The 18,281-nt window shown below is 36.6% G+C and overlaps 1 protein-coding gene across 1 annotated transcript; it reads right to left on the reverse strand.

Moving 5' to 3' along the window:
- Positions 1–93: 93 nt before the first annotated feature.
- LOC145768560 (sperm-tail PG-rich repeat-containing protein 2-like) lies at positions 94–18,063 on the reverse strand. The gene is made up of 13 exons (XM_082580086.1): positions 17,883–18,063; positions 16,469–16,588; positions 15,565–15,739; positions 9,123–9,254; positions 8,658–8,701; positions 7,442–7,639; positions 6,812–6,964; positions 5,083–5,243; positions 4,070–4,233; positions 3,774–3,860; positions 3,074–3,272; positions 953–1,026; positions 94–694 (listed from the first exon to the last, which is right to left on the reverse strand). The coding sequence occupies exons 1-13, from the start codon at positions 17,975–17,977 to the stop codon at positions 527–529; spliced, it is 1,770 nt and encodes a 589-aa protein (XP_082436212.1). The 5' UTR covers positions 17,978–18,063; the 3' UTR covers positions 94–526.
- Positions 18,064–18,281: the final 218 nt, after the last annotated feature.

Genomic DNA, 18,281 nt, shown 5'->3' on the forward strand with positions numbered 1-18,281 from the left:
GATTCAACGTTTGCAGACAGCGATTTTTGCGCACACGCATCAGTTTGCTATCAAGGGAGAACGTGGTAAAAATAAATTGAAACTCTGAAGGAATAGTTTTGAAATGGACATCTTTATTCTGTAAGGGTAACATGAAAAATGAATGTGAAAAGGTAATGAGAGCAAAATCTGTTTTCATTGTATTCTCTCTCTCTGTAGGTATCATGGCTGATACAGCCCTCGATGTACAATGATGTTCCAGTTTGATCGATAGTACAGTAGGCAATACGTTAAATAGCTACACCAAATGACAGACCGTCAAAAGCCTACGGTAATGCAATTTCACCTTCTAAACAAGAAATGGAAATCTCATACAACGTCCGCACTCGCAGCAATTGTGACAAATTGTTGAAGATTCTGAGTAGTTTTAATGTGATCTAAAGCGACAACATTCGAAGGTAACTTTTTGTCCGAAATATATTAAAGCATACCATGTTTGTAGAACAATGCGAAAACACATAGGCCTATAGTAGCTATAAACGAGAGTCTAAACACCAAGCAGGAAGGCTTGTTTTGCTGTTGCTGTTCTTTCTGCTTCAAGTGCCGGCGCAACTGGGTTGTGAAGGGTGGCGTTAAATGTGCCTTTGAGTAAAGTGTTCGCCATCAAAGGACTTAACTCGTATGTACCTGGACCTGGAACATCATTTTTCCTCATCTGCAGCAATAAGATAAAACGCACATAACGTCCACATTCAAATACAGTAGGCCTATATAGATCTTAGGCCTGTATTTAAAACCTTACGATAAACAGACTATTATTAACACCACGAAAAAAGTGCTCAATGCCATACAAAAAGTCAAGCAGAGCGAACTAAAGAAAATATAGTTAAGCTACTTGCCTTCACCAAAGTCACACAACATCTAACATCACTTCGTAGTAACTTTATTTTTGGTAACAAAAATAATTACAAACCTGTCTGAAGCGATCATCTTTTGACGCCATGACAGCAAGTTTAACTTTTTCTTTAGTGTCTTGTTGGTAGGCTCCTGTGTGTTTACAAATTACATATAAGCAATTAACCGCAACCTTATCCATGTGAATACATTGGTACAATGTTTAATACAAATTGCATTTCTGATGACTATAGGACAGTGGTTCCCAACCTTTTTGTTGTCACGGACCCCTTTAGACAAATTATTAATTCTGCGGACCCCTACCTAAATTTTGCCTGAAACTCAATTAACATACTATTGACTATTGTAATAATTATGCCACTCAACTACTGTTCTGTGTCATATTGCATTGCCGCTATGACTCCTGCGGCAAATATCAGGCTAAACAGTTGCTCAAATAAGAAAATGAATGAATCGTTCTAGAAATGTCAGCAGTATTTGAATATTAAGGTGACCCAAAGTGCCATGCCGAAACTTTTTCAACGTAAGCAAATTTAATGAGAGGTCTGTTGTTGCCTTTCCTGAACTAAACGACTGAATTGTGCTTGAGTTTTTGACAATGCAACACGCATGTCATCTTCAACGTCCAGGCGATTTCGATGTTTAGTTTTTATTGTAACAAGAGCTGAGAATCCTGCCTTGCAAGGTAAGTGGTTATGAATGGTAACAAAACAATAATCTCTTGCTTTGCCAAGAATGGGTGGGTTTGCAGTTGTGAGCACCAAAATACTTCATCAGTTTTTTAATGAAATTCAATTCGTAATAACTCTTTTGATCTCAAATCAATTAGGTCATCTTCACTGAGATCGTCATCGCTAATGTTGTTCAAGTCAAAAAGAAAAGGATTTCGAATCCATGTTTCAACTTCGTTCGGCAGGTGTTCTAAATTAAAATAACGTTGAAATGAGATTTGCAGGGTTTCAAGTGAGCGCAAATTTTTTCTCTCATAGAGATCAAAAGAGTACATTCTCTTTGAGTTTCATCCATCAAGATAAGATCTTCTAACATTGAAAAGTTAACGTAATTACCTGCTTCCAATCTGCGTTTCCAAACCGGCAACTTGGCTAAAAACGCTTTCAGTTTTTTAGGTGCATCAATTATTGTCACACCTGGTCCTTTAATGCCACGATTAACGTTGTTAATATGACCAAAAATATCGGCTAAGTAGGCCATGCCGCATAGAAAACTTTTACTCTCAAACAATTTTGAGAGGGGACTTCGTTTTGCTTTCAAAAGAGTTGATACCTCATTTTTTAGCTGCTGCAGTCGTTTTAAAGCTTCTCTAAATAACGTACTTCAGAATGATACAAAAGTACTTCGTAATCTGACCCTACTTCTTGACAGAGCGCTTTAAAAGTACGGTGGTTTACAGCTCTGCTTTTGATGAAATTAACAACTTTCACGCAATTCGTCAGAATTTCTTTGAGGCTTGCTGGTAAAGTTTTTCCTGCTAAGGCGTACCTGTGCAAGAAGTATTGGGTAACAACCACGCGAGGAGCTTCGTTTTTTACTAAAGCAGCAAATCCGGATTTGTTTCCGAGCATAGCTGGTGCTCTATCCGTGCATATAGAACTTTTTTTTCCCCAAAATTCGTCAAGGTAATCACGGACCCCAAAATGCTTTCTCACGGACCCCAAGGGGTCCGCGAACCCCAGGTTGGGAACCACTGCTATAGGATGTTGCATGAACCTTAAACATGATCAAATCATTACCAGCTTCGTCCTCGAGTTTTCGTCAAATAGCAGAAAGGAGTTTTAAAAGGTGAAAGACAGGCATATTTTTGATTTTTGCCCCTTATCTATCAACCGTAATCCGCTGATTAGAATCGACAATTACTGATTCATAGATGAACTTTACACAAACTGATTCTCGATTCACTAATGACGGTTAGCTTATTCGGCCCCGTAAACGATCCACTGTCGGTGCATCTAACCGTCGTTAGTGAATTAACCTTTACCAAATTCACTCGTAAAGTTATAAATTTAGGTGTTTTAAGTGTTAGTATTTTTTTTCTAAAATCACACCTTGGACCGTCCAAAACTTTCGACGGACCACCAAAGGGCTTCATGGTCCCCAGGCTTGGAACTACTAAATTAAACTTTATTTGACTGCAAGTGAAAGAAGGTAGGTGATTGCTTGCCTGGGCCCGGTGTTCCTTTTTCCGGTTGGTTGATAGGAACATCACGTGGTAAAGCGAACCTATCAGAGCTGGAAAGAAAAGCTCTGTTCCGCAGAAAAGCTTCCTTCGTCCTGGGTGGAGGAATATTCTTGCGATCTTGTGACTGTTTGAAGGAGTTGGCAACATCATATGAACCTGGGGGTGGGTTTTCTTGCTGTGTCTGATAAAAAGCAACATATCCACTATTGTTTTGCGTTTATTGAACGTTATAGCGACGTAAAATGACTAATAACAAATACTTTCATACGTTCTGATATTAACTTCTATACTTTTATGAGAGATTTATCTTTCTGAAAAAAGCACACAATTATAAGCTGACATTGCTCTTCCGTTCACCATAATACTTTTCTTGAAATTAGTTGAAGAAATTAAGTGCAGAAGTATCAAAACAATAGATCTTTGTAATGGAGTTCACTTTGTTCTACCAGAAACATACAAAACCAAGGAACATAACCGTACTTAGAATGCAGCTTGGTTTTGTATATTTGTGACACAGCAAAGTTTCTAAACCACTGCCATTACTCCACAGTCTACATAATGAAACAGTGTTTAGTGAAAACGTTTATTTTTATGCTTGCATACTGATTGAAACGACGGCCTATGATAGTGGATGCTTCACTTTTAGCGCAAAAGCCACGAACGGTAATCATGAGCAAAATACCTGAGCTGCAGGTGCGGACAACCTATCACTTAGTGACGCAAACGTTGACGTAAGCTGCTTTTTGTATCTTTCTTCATTGCGTTTCGGCTGCAAAACATTCATTAATCCATAGTTATTTAATTTACTCGATATGCAGTACATTTGTTACTATTTTTGTTGTTATGATATACTGTATTAGCTTAGCCTACAGCTACTATAAGAATATTTGAATCATTAGTTATTGATTTATTGCAATTTTTCTCGTTTTCTTCTCAACAACTCTGACTATAGTGCAGTTACACCCAAACAACACCAACCTGATAGTGTGAGGGTCCAGGTAAAGCCACTTCATGCTTTTGTATGATTGGCATGATTCGTGCTGATGTTGTACCAAAGGAACCGTGCCTTGTGCTTTCTAAGTAAGCTCGTTTCAAGCTCTCCTGTGCCATTCCGGTGTTGAATATATTGTAATGACCAGGTCCTGTCAACAAGTAATTTGCCAATTGTGTTTGATTTGAGAAGGTAAAGGTGGAGTTTGAGAAATAGAATAGTGCAGAAAAGAGGATGTTTGATGACACATCCGATCGAAAGTCTACTGGTGGCAAAGCGCCCCGAAAGCAGCTGGCAACGAAGGCCGCTCGCAAGAGCGCCCCAGCCATCTGGCTGGAGCTCAACACAAAACCCCTAATTTTAGTATCAACTTTGACTATTATTTGGTGATTCAATGTATCTTTAAGTGATCACAAGCATAGCCTAATGCAGGCTACCGTAAGTGGACAGAATTCTATTTTCGTTTTGTGTTGTTTAGATTTTAGAATATGAAAAACCTCATCTGATACAATTAAATTATAAATGCCTAGTCTACATGAGCTTCATTTTTAAATTTAAGCATTTCCATCGTGAAATTGATGCTTTTGTCGCCAAACATGGAAAGGAAGTGCGCGCTGTATTTTTTGCAAGTTGTAAACTTTACAAAAACTCCGTAAGCTAAATGTGGTTCGAGTTAAGTTAATGTGACTTCTTTATTGGATCAGAGATGCCAACCACATAAATAAAATCAATAACCAGAGCTGCTAAAGTTCAACAATTACAAAAGAAAAGTTTTGATATTGCATAAATTCCAACAATAACACAATAACAAAGTCTGTGTTTTTTTTTAATTCTGGCATCATCTTGATGTCAAGAAACGTTTATTCCACAATTTTTTTGAAAGTAAAGTATTATAAACCATCAACAATTTCATCATATTGGCACCAATCCAATAATGATATCAAAACGCAGTTGTTCCACAAATTTGTCAAAAACAAAGCATTGTATTTGTATTTAAAACCTGGAACAGTCCTGGATCTTGCTGGTTTTGGTTGAAACCGAACGGCGGTTTGCCCGAATGGACTTCTCTTCATTCCAGTGATTTTTTTCAAGGCATCTAGGGCGTTCCTTGGATCGTTATAAGCACCAGGAGCAGGAGTGATGCCTTTTAGCTCGTCAAACCTGATAACACGGCGATGCTAAGCAAAAGACTTTCAATAGAACTAGCGATTAAAAGTTAAAATTAAGCAGAAGACATAGTACGTCAACAAAAGGAAAATAACTCGTTTCATTCGATGTGATGCCATTCTATAAAAAAAATTAATCAAATCACGGAAAAACTATATTCTTAAAATATAATATCTCAGAGAAATCACAATGAAATTACAGAGTATAGAGCATTAAAGCGCATTAAAGTGTTATCTTAACTAATTTTTTAAATATAAAAAAATTAATAAAAGAATAAATGGGTTGGAAATGTGGGCATTCAAAAAATACAGAGGATTTCCTGGACGGGCAGAAAAAGCAATGTTTAGTTGTTTTCAGCAATATGTCCTGTGTTTTGCCCTGCTAGACAGGTAGTCACTACCTGGTCTAGCCCCCTGAAGAAGTCAGTCGTGTCTGATTGACGAAACGACGAAATAAAAGCAGATTGTCACTGTATACATCTTGTGATAATTTAGCTTAATTTGCACCAGTAGAACATCTCATATCATTTAATTTAATGCCTGGTGAACAGCCTCATTCAATTTTCAGCAAAGAAAATCAACTTAATCTTTTAGGACACGTGCTGCAAAAAGGAAAATTAGAACATCTCTCTTTCTCACAGGCAAAATTGAAGGGAAGCGTGCCCAAGGCAGACAAAGATTAACCTACTTAAACCAACAAACCGACAAAACCAACATGCACCTAATACACACATAACAGATAAAACCAAGCAACCACACGGCATTTAACATAATATATTAAACTGAATATAAACTACGAACGTTTTCGGCCATACACATGTTAGCCTTTTTCTAGTAACGAAAAAATAACTGATTTTACATCTACATTGAAATAAGCTCGATCAATTATTTATTTCAATGTAGATGTAAAGTCAGTTATTTTTTCGTTACTTGAAAAGGGCTAACATGTGTATGGCCGAAAACGTTCGTAGTTTATATTCAATTCAATATATTATGTTAAATGCCGTGTGGTTGCTTGATTTTATCTGTTTAATGGTTGAAGAAAGTCACCTCTTTACCAAAATTGTAATACACACAGCAAACAACAGAGAACCTTGAAAACTTTTCATCTAAGAGGCATTCAATGCTTGGAATCAAGTGCGACAAATGAAGAAGATCTTAATTTAGCTTTTATGTTATTTAGGAGTTAACAAATTGTTTTTATTTTGCGCACAACACACTTGCGTTTTTCAGGGGAGAAAATTAAACGCAAGTCGGCCTTGAGCCTATTCAGTTCAGTAGGCCATAGCCCTAAGAAGAGCCTTAAACATTTCTCTCTAGAGTAGCGTACTGCACATACATGAGAGAAATCAAGAGCTATAGTCGAAGGGACGCCACTCCTCAATCAACAACGTGCCTTTAAATATCTTGCCAAAGACACAGCCACATGCTCTTGAGCGGTGTCGAACCGGCAGCCTTACGAACGTCGAACCTTGGCTCGCACCATTGCAGCCGAGTGGTGAAAGCCTACTAATAGCTTTTATGTGTGCGAAACTATCATTGTATCTTAATTAGACCACCAACCTTTTAGCTTGAGTCATAAAAGGGGGATGCTCAACTTCAAGGCCCTCGATGTTGACAGGAGCTGGTTTCTTAGCAAATTGTCCCCCAACATCATACTTTCCCGGGCCTGGCACTCCCTTTCTCTCTTCTTCTTGTACAACTATCTCATGATACCTAACCAAACAATTTATCATAAATTTTATTCCAAATGCAATGACATTTCATATTTCAAAGCTATAAAATTTGTAAATTTCCAAGTTCTTATGAAAATGACACAAAAATATCTTTCTTTTCAACAGTGGCTTCAAAAAGTCACTCAGACTCAGTGATAACCTTTTCAAAAAATAAATATCACAAAGTTGTGTATGAATTGGTAAAATATGTATCAATGTGTGACTCCAAGTAAGCAGATACCGATTGAGGTGTTTTAACTTAGACACTTTTAACGCATAGGCTATTTAACAGGAGCAAACATCCATGTAACCTACAGCCTGGAAGCTACTCCACAAAACAGCAGCTGAGCTTGTTCTGTTCTCTCGTGACATCTAGTGGCAACAATCAACTGTAGTATCTCCTGGTGTATGTTGCAATTTATATAACTAGTGATTTATAATCTGAATTATAAGCTTTAGTCATATATTTTAACAATACCTTGGAAGCTTCGATTCAAACACTTTTCCATCAGGATTAATTATTGAAGCCATATCATTCTGGCTCTTGGAGTGGAAAGGTTCGTACTCGCCGGGACCGGGTCCTGTAAGGCCGCCAAATTTCATTCGTTCTGAGCGGAGATTTCCAAAATGGACGCCCTTATATTTGTTGGTAGTAGCTGTATGCTTTTGACTTGCGCTGCAATTACAACCAGTTTATTTAACTTTTTGGCGAAAGCAACCCAAGCCTTTAATATCTGAACAATTGTCGGCAGCTACTAAAACAAAATTAAAAAGTTAAAATCTACAACGTATCCTACGCTGAAGGCAATCTTGAAGCAATAACATACACTCATATCACTTTACTTTTTGTCATTACAATATCCGGGTGAAAAAGATAATACAAGCTACAGTAAGTGATATACCAGCATGCTAATGAACGGGAAAAGGTGAATAAAATTACATGTTTTGAAATACTATTTCAGTAATAATTAGATGTACGGCAATTCACAACGTTTTGATTTGAAAGCACAATTGTTGATAAATGATAAAACGTAATGATCAACTACCGTAAAATAACTAAACCATGTCTTACTGAGTTTTGATGCCTAATGTTGACGCCAACGCAATTGTTAAGTAAGTTATAAGCAAGTCGTTTTCAAAGCCATAGGCTAGTATGGAATTTTTCTGGCAACAAAATTTTGTGGCCACGTAGCAACAGCAAAGCAAATAATCAAAATGCACATAAGCTATAGTCGTGAAGTTGCACCCAGGAGACGATGGCATAAGTTTCTTGAACACCCGGAGTGGCGGTGGAGTCTGGCAACTAACTTACTGAGTAGTCCGCTCAAGTAGCCTACTAATCCACTTTCTGTGGTCTAAGAAAGATGATAAGAATGGATCTCAAACATAGCCTACCCGTGGGTTCACGTACTCCTTAGCATCTGCGGAAAGCTTTAACGGGGTTCTATCGTTTTTAGAGAAAAAATACTAAAAGTGAAGTTGTAAATTTCATATGGTTAAAAGTAACGCTTCGAAATTTTCAGTCTGTCATTCTAAAAGTTGGGAATCACTGAATAGAGAAATGGTACCATTTTTTTTCAGCAAGAGTCGCTTGAAAACGGAAGATGTTGATTAAATGGCTGCCGAAGTATTTCAAAAATAATTTCAGACAAATGCTAAATTGCATTGGAATAACAAAAATTTACAGCAATTACTTGTAATAAGCAGGTCCCAAGCTTTCATCCGTCGGTGGAGGAGCCTGAAACATAAAAAAACAAAACTTTGTTATTTCCATAGTTTCTCACGTAGGTCCTGTAGGCTACTTTTATTTTTTACGTAGGCTACTTAAAGAAAATTGTCTATTACAGAAACTGTTTCAAGGCAATCTTCGTATTCTTTTAGCGAAGAAAACGTGATTTCAGCACCATTCCAATTCGCCTTAGTTCGTCAAAACCATATGGATATAATCTAACTAAAAATAAACCATAAAACCATAAGCACCTAGTTTGATTTTTGTACCAACGTGTTTATCTCATAAAGTCAGAAACCGTGGAAAATCATCAAGTAATTCAAAGTTCGTCATGCTTCGATTGCAGAACTTCAACACTTGCGAACTTTCGTTCTTCTACTAATGTAACAAAGTTGCACATTGCTACATTGCAAGTTCGTATGCGATTAACCTGCTTTCTTAAAGTTCCGTTCTCAATTTCTTCATATCCATACGCCTGGCCAGGGCTCGGTATTGAAGGAGCGTCTGGTTTGCGCTGATACCTCACACGGCTCGTTATAAGAACTTTGCCAACTTTTTCTGGCTAAAAGTCAATAAAATATTAAAAAAGTTAGATGTTGTTACGATGAAGATGACTTCTTCTATAGGCTAAACTAACCTTATGCAAATAGAAAAGTAACCAGGTAGTAAAATTATGATCTTATAAAATTGTTATTATTTAATCAAAAATAAAGAGCCCAAAATGTAGATACCAAACTCATGTTCAGCAAACAAACGTTTCGAAAACTATACTGTCTTCATCTTCGCTGTTATAAATGTGCTATAAATGTGTTATAACAGTGTTATCATATGCATATATAACACTGAAGATGAAGACAGTATAGTTTTCGAAACGTTTGTTTGCTGAACATGCGTTTGGTATCTACATTTTGGGCTCTTTATTTTTTGATTAGATTAACCAGGCGTTCCAACCATTTTGCTCCTATGTTATTATTTAACTTAACATTATTATTATGAAATAGAAAACAGGTGACATACTTTTATCTGAAAAAGGTTGATGTGGTTGTAAAGTGTATTAGACCCAACAATAAGCAAAAAAAACAAAACAAGCAACATCATGGCATCATTATTATGACACAAATAAAAATCAAAACCTGTCAAAATTTTCGTATGTAGGCTGCCGACCTAGATGTATGACCGACCCAGGGGCGTTGACAGGGGGGTCTAGGTGGTACTTTTGGACCCGGGCCCGGAATATTTAAGGGGCCCGGATTTTAAAAATTCCCCGCGACTTCAAACATAATCAAGATCTTAATATAATCAGATCTGAAGGAATTGCCATCAGAGGTTAAAACTGCTATTTCAGCCGTCAGATGGTAAAGTACCGGGCCCCCTTCTGGGTACTGGGCCCACCATCTCAGGGGGCCTACTAGTAATAGACTTTTGCGTGTCAGTGACAACATGTTTTTTAGCTGCTAAAGTTTACTGTGTGTACTTCCATTGAGAAGATAATTTAGGTCCGGTACCAATGAGATGCTGGGCCTGGGCCCTTATATCAAAATATCTCTAAAATCACCACATTATCTTGGTCGTTATTTTGTGATAAAATTTCAGGGGGCCCACAGGTAATTGACTTTTGCGTTTCAGTAACATTCTGTTTTTTAGTTGTTAAAGTTTACTGCGTGTAGCCTACTTGTTCATTGACAAGATAATTTAGGCCCGGTACTAATGAGATGCTGGGCCCTTATACCAAAACATCTCTAAAAACCACATTATCTTGAAAAGTTAAAATGTGACAACATTAGTAAAATTACCTGTATTTGAAATAAAACAGGTTGGTTGCAATTGCAGGCCTCGAAATTCACGGCGGACACGGCGGTCATGTCCGCCGTCACAGCATGTGATGTCCACGGAAGTACCATCTAGATCGGTCATATTTGTCCGCCGAGAAATAACATAGGAACTAGCGATACAAATCGTCATTGCATAGCTCAATTTTATGTTCAATTTTATTACTAGCACGAACGTCGAACAATTGTTGCGACTTGCGAGAATATAATTTCTCGCGCATTCTAGCGCGCCTCTAGAAAATTAAAATACTGTACGATATCTTCAGCTTCCATTCAAGCAGGAAAACTTTCGATTTTTACGTTGCTTCAACGATTGATGACATCGAATCAGCGTAACAAAGGTTAATTCTTCGCTAAGAATCGATAGGAGTACGGTACGATTTTTCTACAGCAATCACGAGCAGCTTAGTTCAAGTCTTACGTCACAATGTCTGGCTTTGATCGAGTAATATTGATAAGCCAAGGTTGGTTACAAAATTAGCTTATACGAGTAGGCTATTACAGCAAGATGCAGCAAAATTTGTTAAGTTTTGGTATTACGTACAGTAAGAAAAAAAAAGGTCCAGGGAAAATTCACTTTCGCCCACATGACACGCAAAAATAAACTTAAAGAAAAAAATCCTAGTGAAACTTTGCACAGCAGAAAATAGTAGCGTTAGTGTAGAAGTTTTCCGACTCGTGTCCAGAGTATTGTGACGCAAGAAGCTACACAACCTCGTTCGGTAGAAGTTAATCAGATATGCGGCGTATTAAGCAGCTACGCAGCGCTTTGACTCTTCAAACGCACGTCGTTGGTCTTTTCAAATGGCGAAGAATTATCAAGATAAACTGATAAAGCATGACGATCGACGCTAAAACTCGTGTGTCCGTCGTGAGACTTAATTTGTCCCCCGAGATAGCTGCTCAGACCGGACACGTTTGTCCGCGGTCAACAAAAACGAATTTCGAGGCCTGAATTGAATACTTGAAATCAAGACAGGCCCAATTCCTACAAAGGTGTGTTTAAGATAAATGTGTTCTAATTAGTTTGGCTGTTTATTTTTTCGTATTTTGTGGTAAAACTTTGGAATTGGCAACTGTTGAACTGAAATCGCTTTATACACTGGTAGTGGTAGGGTCACCATACTTTGTGTGCTACTGTTATAGGTTAAACCACGAAGTAGACAGCTCATTTTAAAATGATTGTCATAAATGGGCAAATTATATAAGACATTTGCATAACTTAATTGCAATGCCTTGTCTAAATTTTGCAAAAGCATAGATTGAAACCTTTCTTTAGCATAAGGTGAAAGCGTTCATGTTTTGTGCGTAGGTTAGCTTCTCGTTAGCATAAACTTTAAGAGTCAGGTACGATTGATTTTGAAGTCTGCCAATAAGTAAACAAGACACATGAAATACTTTTTGTAATACTGGACTAGCTTAAAGTATGGTTGGTCTATTGATATCCCATTTAACAATAAAATATTTTTTCTACATCTACCGGTATAACTTGCAAGGTAAAAGTATTTTTTGAAGTGTCAGAAGCTGCATTAAGGCTGTTGCACTTTTAGCTTAACGTTTTGGTTTTACAGGGTGTTTTGTTTTTTTAAGCTTTACTTCAAAGTGAATGTTACTGGTTTACAACCGGTAATCTAGTTCTAGAATGGTGTAACCTTGCTATGTACCAAGATTTCATTCAGCATTTCATAAAGAAGATGTCTTGTTTGAACTACCGACATTCTTGCTTTGAACATTTCAGATAAACAAGACTCTCAAAGAGGAATTCTTTGAAATGGCTGAACATGGAGGTTTGTCAGAACCTAGCAAACTTTGCTTTGCCGTTATTGCAATTGGAATACATTCGTTTACATGATTAGCAATGGTGCAGACGTGCTGCAAAAGTTTTGCAGATGTTCCAAACAAGGGAATGTTTTTCTCCAAGCTCTTTGCATAGTTTTTTTTTTCAAAAGTTATGTTGAGCCAAATGTTAAACCTTGAATGTACCGGAAACCATGAAGCATTTAATGCGATTTTTACCCATGTCTTTAATTGCTGTGGTAAGAACCAGATAAAGTGACCAGCAGGCCACAAGCTTAAGAACGACCACCAAAAGTAAGACAAACAATTCAAAAACTGACCTCAAAGTCAAAGGTTAGCAAGTAATAAGCGAACATTGAGTAGTGTAATAGGTATGATATATAATCAATTAACCTGTCTTTAACTGTAGGCCATAAAAATGTTTGTCTTATTTGTAGCCTATTCCATTTGTGCAGTCATATTTTGTTTATTGCTAAAAAATTGTGAACAGTAAACAAAATAGCATTTCTCATAGATTAATTAGCATTTCATTTTTAGCATTTACAATCCCGCAATTATAAATATCCCTGACTTTACAGAGGTAGCTATCAGCAAGTGTAACCAGCATATTACATTTAGATACCAGTATAATATGTATTTTATGACAGTTGCCAGTATTTTGTTTGTGATTTCAAATCGTTGCTGCTTTATGTTTCATTTCTTTCATTCCAAGCAAAGATGAAGCTATAACTTGATAGACCTGTGTTTACTATTAGTTATATTTCTGCTGTGTTCTGTACACTGCAGGGTTGATGATTGTTTATGAAGTTATAAAAGTTTAACTAGGTAGTAGTTAGCCGGTATTGTGCAGTAAGCATTATAACATTTCATTAAGCACCAGTAACCTATGAAGGCTTTCTGAGTACTGCAAAGTTGTCAGTGAGTGATGAAGCTGTTAGACCTTACCTAGAAACCTATTAACTAGTGTTACACTGTAAATATTGCTCCGTTTTGTTAAAGATCATAGTAATTTTCTTATGTATGCTGTGATTCCTGTGAAGTAGTTGCAACATGTGATGAAGTTATTAAACTTCATCTACATAAGTCAGCACTCATGCACCATTTCAATAACAACTGTTTTTAGCATGACCAATGGTGTTTGCATATGAAAAAATAATTACATGTAGAAAAGTTAATTCAACAGTTAGATTACAGCAACTGCTGCTCATAATAATTGTGCTTCTTAAATTCAGCAACCACGATGTTCCAAAAATAAGGCAATTAATAAAAAAAATGTTTTAGTGAAATATAGCATGATTAACAACAGGTTTCTAATAATAGTGTATCTTGTGTGAGTAGGCCTAGTTAATAAACCATGTACGCCATTCTGTACTGTTATGGATTAACACTGTTCTGTTGTGAATTGAAAGTATATCACTAGATTGGTAAACCATTGTTTTTATCGTACTTAAGTTCCTGATTATGCACATTTGAGTACACTTGAGTTTTCCTGTTAGCATTTTGATTGGGTACTTGTTAGCTTTTTGAAAGTATTGTATAGGTGAGTGATTTAATCAATCAATCACTGGTTTATTTTTTTTCACAAAATATCACATCAAATGCACTGGTACAAGTGGTATTATACATTACATAAAAGTGAGATAGGAAAGAAGCGAAAGACCTTATGAGGTCACCAAGTCAGCCTCCACCTCGGCGATCCTATAAGGCAAAACATAATTACCACTTGGTGAAAGTGTTAAAATGTTGTTTGTTAAAGCATTTGTGAATTCACTTTTTTTTTGCACTTCTAAACTGTTTTGCTATGTTATGGCTATATATACATTTAAAAATAATAGGTTAGTGAAATTTCAAATGCCAATTGTAATTTTTGGAAAAAATTGCTTCCAAATGTAGGTAACCAATTTAAAATTCTCATAATTTTGTCAATTCTTGTCCGATGTAAAAAATTGTATGAACTCAATGTGATAAGCATGTCAAATTTTGATACCAGCTTCTACTGTGTGATATAAGATCTGGGTTGAATGACCCATACGCTTCATGACCGTTGCCAGTATGTTTAGAAATCGTTAACACTTTTGGCTTTCATTGCAAGCAAAGGTGTAGCTATGACTTGATAGACCTGTGTTTGCTCTTATTTACATTTGTATTATTTTCTCAACTGGTGAGAAACTCTAGTGAAGTTAACCACCTTTCCATATCAGTGCAGTTAACATGCACACTATATTATCATAAGTCTGCTTGCCAATAAGGGGCTCAAAATTATTTTGGCCCCGGGGGCCCACAAAGGGCTTTACACAGCACTGCACTTCAGCTTTCTGGTGGTCAAATAGCCACTTCAGCCACCAAACAGTAAAATAAGAATTTAGTTTAGTCTAGTATAGTGATTTCCCTAACCATGAATATTACCCGAAACACGAATTTCAACATAAACAGGTTAATATTTGTTTAAACTCAAACTGAAATGGCACAGGTAAGAAGATTGCTATCCCTGTTTCTGCACTAAAAATTGCATTTCACTGCATTAAAAACTGCACAAAACCGCTTTTCAGATTGCAGCAATTAGCAAATGTTTGATCGAGGCCCAAACACCTTTCCCAAATCAAATTGAAAACTTTCTGACTGTCTGCACTACCTTTGCTGTAAATTCTCTTCTGGTGAGCCTAGAATACTCTAGCGCCATGTGACAAATAAAAGTTCAAAAAAGCAACCGCTAGATAGAGATAGTAAGTTTTGCGGTTCAAGAAATTTTAAGATTGCGCAAGATTTGTTAAATGACCATGCTTAAACGACATCAATAAAAGTTTGTACACAACCTTTATTTTCATAACATAGTCGATGAAGGCCGAAGGGGGCCCGAAAATAAATTGGTACCGGGCCCGAGAAATCCTGTCAACGGCCCTGGACCGACCGATGTAATATAGCCGAAAGCGTTTGCATTTCTTTTGTATCGTAATAGGCCTCAATGCCGTGCTGTTGCTTGATTTACGTCAGATTCTTGCGTTTTTCATTCCCATATGACACCAAAAGTGACATTTGTTACCAACCTTCCTATACAAAACAGTACTGACATAGTGCACCTGAGGCCTATCGATATCGTATCTAGGGGTAGCCTACGGTATAGACATTTCTAGGTAGTAAAGCATTCTGGATATGGAGAGCAAATAGAGTATTTTGGGTACTTATCAGACACCATATTGTAGCTTTATTGTGTCCACAAAAACAAAAGTTAATTAATTAAATACTTACAGAAGGTGGAACTACAGTAATGTTAGGCTTAACAGGAGATTTAACCCAATCGCTTTTCTTTGAGAGGTTGTATCGACCCGGGCCAGGGGTAAGGCCGCTAGTGACTGGCAATTCGCTGAATCTATTGGATCTGTTCGCAAGAGATCGACCTCCAACTGAATGCTCTTGTACAAACCTGAAAAGCAATGGTTTTGTATGAATTGCACAAGAATCACACTGTACTTATCTATTTTAAATAGTTTGAGCTTGTAGCCTAATTTTTAACCTAAGCTCGTTCATTCTTACAATGCAAGGGTTGGAGCCGATTCTGTTAAACCAATGATTTGCTGTGAAATCTTCACAGTAGCAGTCAATCTACTGTTGTATTTGTGTAAGAATATGGATCAAAACCAATAAATCGAGCGGTTGCAACAATGCAACACTTTTCGCGTGTGATTGAACTAAAAAAATCATGGTCAGTCAACTTGAAACAAGCATAGTGCTGCAATGTGTAATTTAGATTGTTTCAGAAAACATCGCCCATCTTGGAGACAAATTACGGTATTTTTCAACTTCCACATAGTCAAGTGCCAAGCTAGTAACTACAGTAGGTTTATACGATCAGTGTAAACCTGTGTTGCCAGCTGCGCAGTCAGTGGCTATGTACCAAATCAGAATGAATAATCTTCACAGCATGTCAATCAGTTAACCAGGCAACATATTTTCACTAAAATCCAAATAACTTGAAAGGCATGTAGTCATACAAACTCAAATGCCACCAAAAAGTTGTGCAGAAGGGTATCACAAACAAGATGTTTTTAAATTTAACTGCACTGAAATATAAGTTTGAAAAGTCTGTTGAGAAGGCTGGCACATCGTGTTGATACAAAGAGAACAAAAACAAATAAAAAAGCAAAGCAAATACTTTGGGTCATATGCTCCAGGTCCAGGGGCAGCTACCACAGAATCGCCGACATGAAACACTGTTTCTCTGCCTGACATCGACTGAAAGGGAGCATACCCATCTGATTTCGTCCATTTCACACTGCAATCAAAATTATAAGACAACTAAAAACAAGTTACTGCACAGTGACAAAACTATTAGTCCTACAAATAGAGTTGCATAGAAGAACATAAAATTAATTTATCATTAAAATACACTCAGCATCTGAATACGTTATACATTTGGCCCAAATAATAATATTAATGTTTTAAAAGTTAGAGTGACAAATCAACTAGGCTACTACAATCTTAGGTGATTCACACTTGAATCACATAAACAGCATGCAGCTTTCATGGTGTTGTAGCAATTCATCAAAAACGACTTTACACTGAAAAGTTATTGAGCCACTGTTATAAAGAGGAACATTGACAATAAATATTATACGAACAAGATGTCCGCATATACTGGGTCAATTAATGTCGGCGTTATTCAATAAACCGTTGCTTGATGATTTGTTGGGCCACGATATATAATACAGTATACTGTAGAAGTACTCTAAGTGGATGAACAATATTTGGGCAGCAGCCGACAGTTCCAAAGCAAGAATTGGACATAGTGATAATTAAAAACAAGTTATGTGAGCAACACAAACAAAATTATTTTACACAGTTTCATTACAGTTTATGAGCTTACAAGGAATTGAACAACACATTCTTTAATTGTAAGCAACCTGGGGTATTGCATTAATGCATTACCACTTGGAATATGGCAACAAAGGACTTATCTAAAAAACTTCAAAAGTTCTGTGACAAATTTCGTGATATTTTTCGTCCCAACAATGATAGTTGTAGTAAGATCCCGCTATCAATTGAGCAATTGTTCGAACTGGAAATTGGTCTTTTTATGTTCAAATTTCACAACAATTTATTGCCAGATTGTTTTTTAAATATTTTAAAGAGTTTAATGTTTAAATAAACATTATAACGTTCGATGCATTAGTACAGAAATATGTTTTTTCTTTTGTTAGAAGATGTGAATAGTCATCAAACTGTATTGTTGCTTCCCTGATCAGGTCTGGCTGCTGTCGTAAATTAAACTACTGTCTTCATTACAATAAGGCTATGCATGCTGTTGCTTAACCTTGATCACTGCCATGGCACAAAGATATCAATCGTTTGCTGACATAAAATCTTACTGGTTGGTTGTATGAACAAAATGAGCTGGGAATTTCATTTCAAATACTTTTGCACCGCATATGTTTGTATACTACGATGGCTTATGCCTTTTATTTGTGTATTGTTTTTGTAATTTGAATATGGATATTCTTGTCTGATTATTACCTGATGCAAATAAACAATAAATATCACAAAGCAAACACACTACAAAAAATGCCTACCTGGGTGTAGGGACATCGTAAGAACCTGGACCAACATTGTCTTTTGTGCTGCCCACAATATAATTTGCTGTCGGTCTGGGTGCTCGATCATACATAGTGTGAGTATATTTTATACAATAGACGAGTTTATGACATTATAGTATACTATTCTTTTATTTAAAACTGTATTTTTTCCAATTTTTTTTCTGGAAAAGTATTCAAATATTTTTTCTGCCGTTAAGATAAGTTATTTGTAAAACAAGCCTGCGGTATCACGAAATCAAGAAGAGGGTACACTTTTCAAATTTTAGTTGAAGAAAAGAAAAATAAGTTGTATCAAGGCTTTGTCAGAAATACGCTATTGGCCTGCTTTTTCCGCTACATTTTCATCTACCAGCTCATCCATTCCATCACCCACCA

This window comes from Aplidium turbinatum, chromosome 4 (genome assembly GCF_918807975.1).
Source record: "Aplidium turbinatum chromosome 4, kaAplTurb1.1, whole genome shotgun sequence".
In the NCBI taxonomy this organism is placed as follows: domain Eukaryota; kingdom Metazoa; phylum Chordata; class Ascidiacea; order Aplousobranchia; family Polyclinidae; genus Aplidium; species Aplidium turbinatum.

Coding starts and splice junctions, on each gene's coding strand:
- LOC145768560 (XM_082580086.1), bottom strand. CDS start 17,977: ATGTATGATCGAGCACCCAGACCGACAGCAAATTATATTGTGGGCAGC. Junction 15,740..16,468: donor CCTGGAGCATATGACCCAAA/GTATTTGCTTTG, acceptor ATTGCTTTTCAG/GTTTGTACAAGAGCATTCAG. Junction 3,861..4,069: donor CTGGACCCTCACACTATCAG/GTTGGTGTTGTT, acceptor AATGTTTTGCAG/CCGAAACGCAATGAAGAAAG.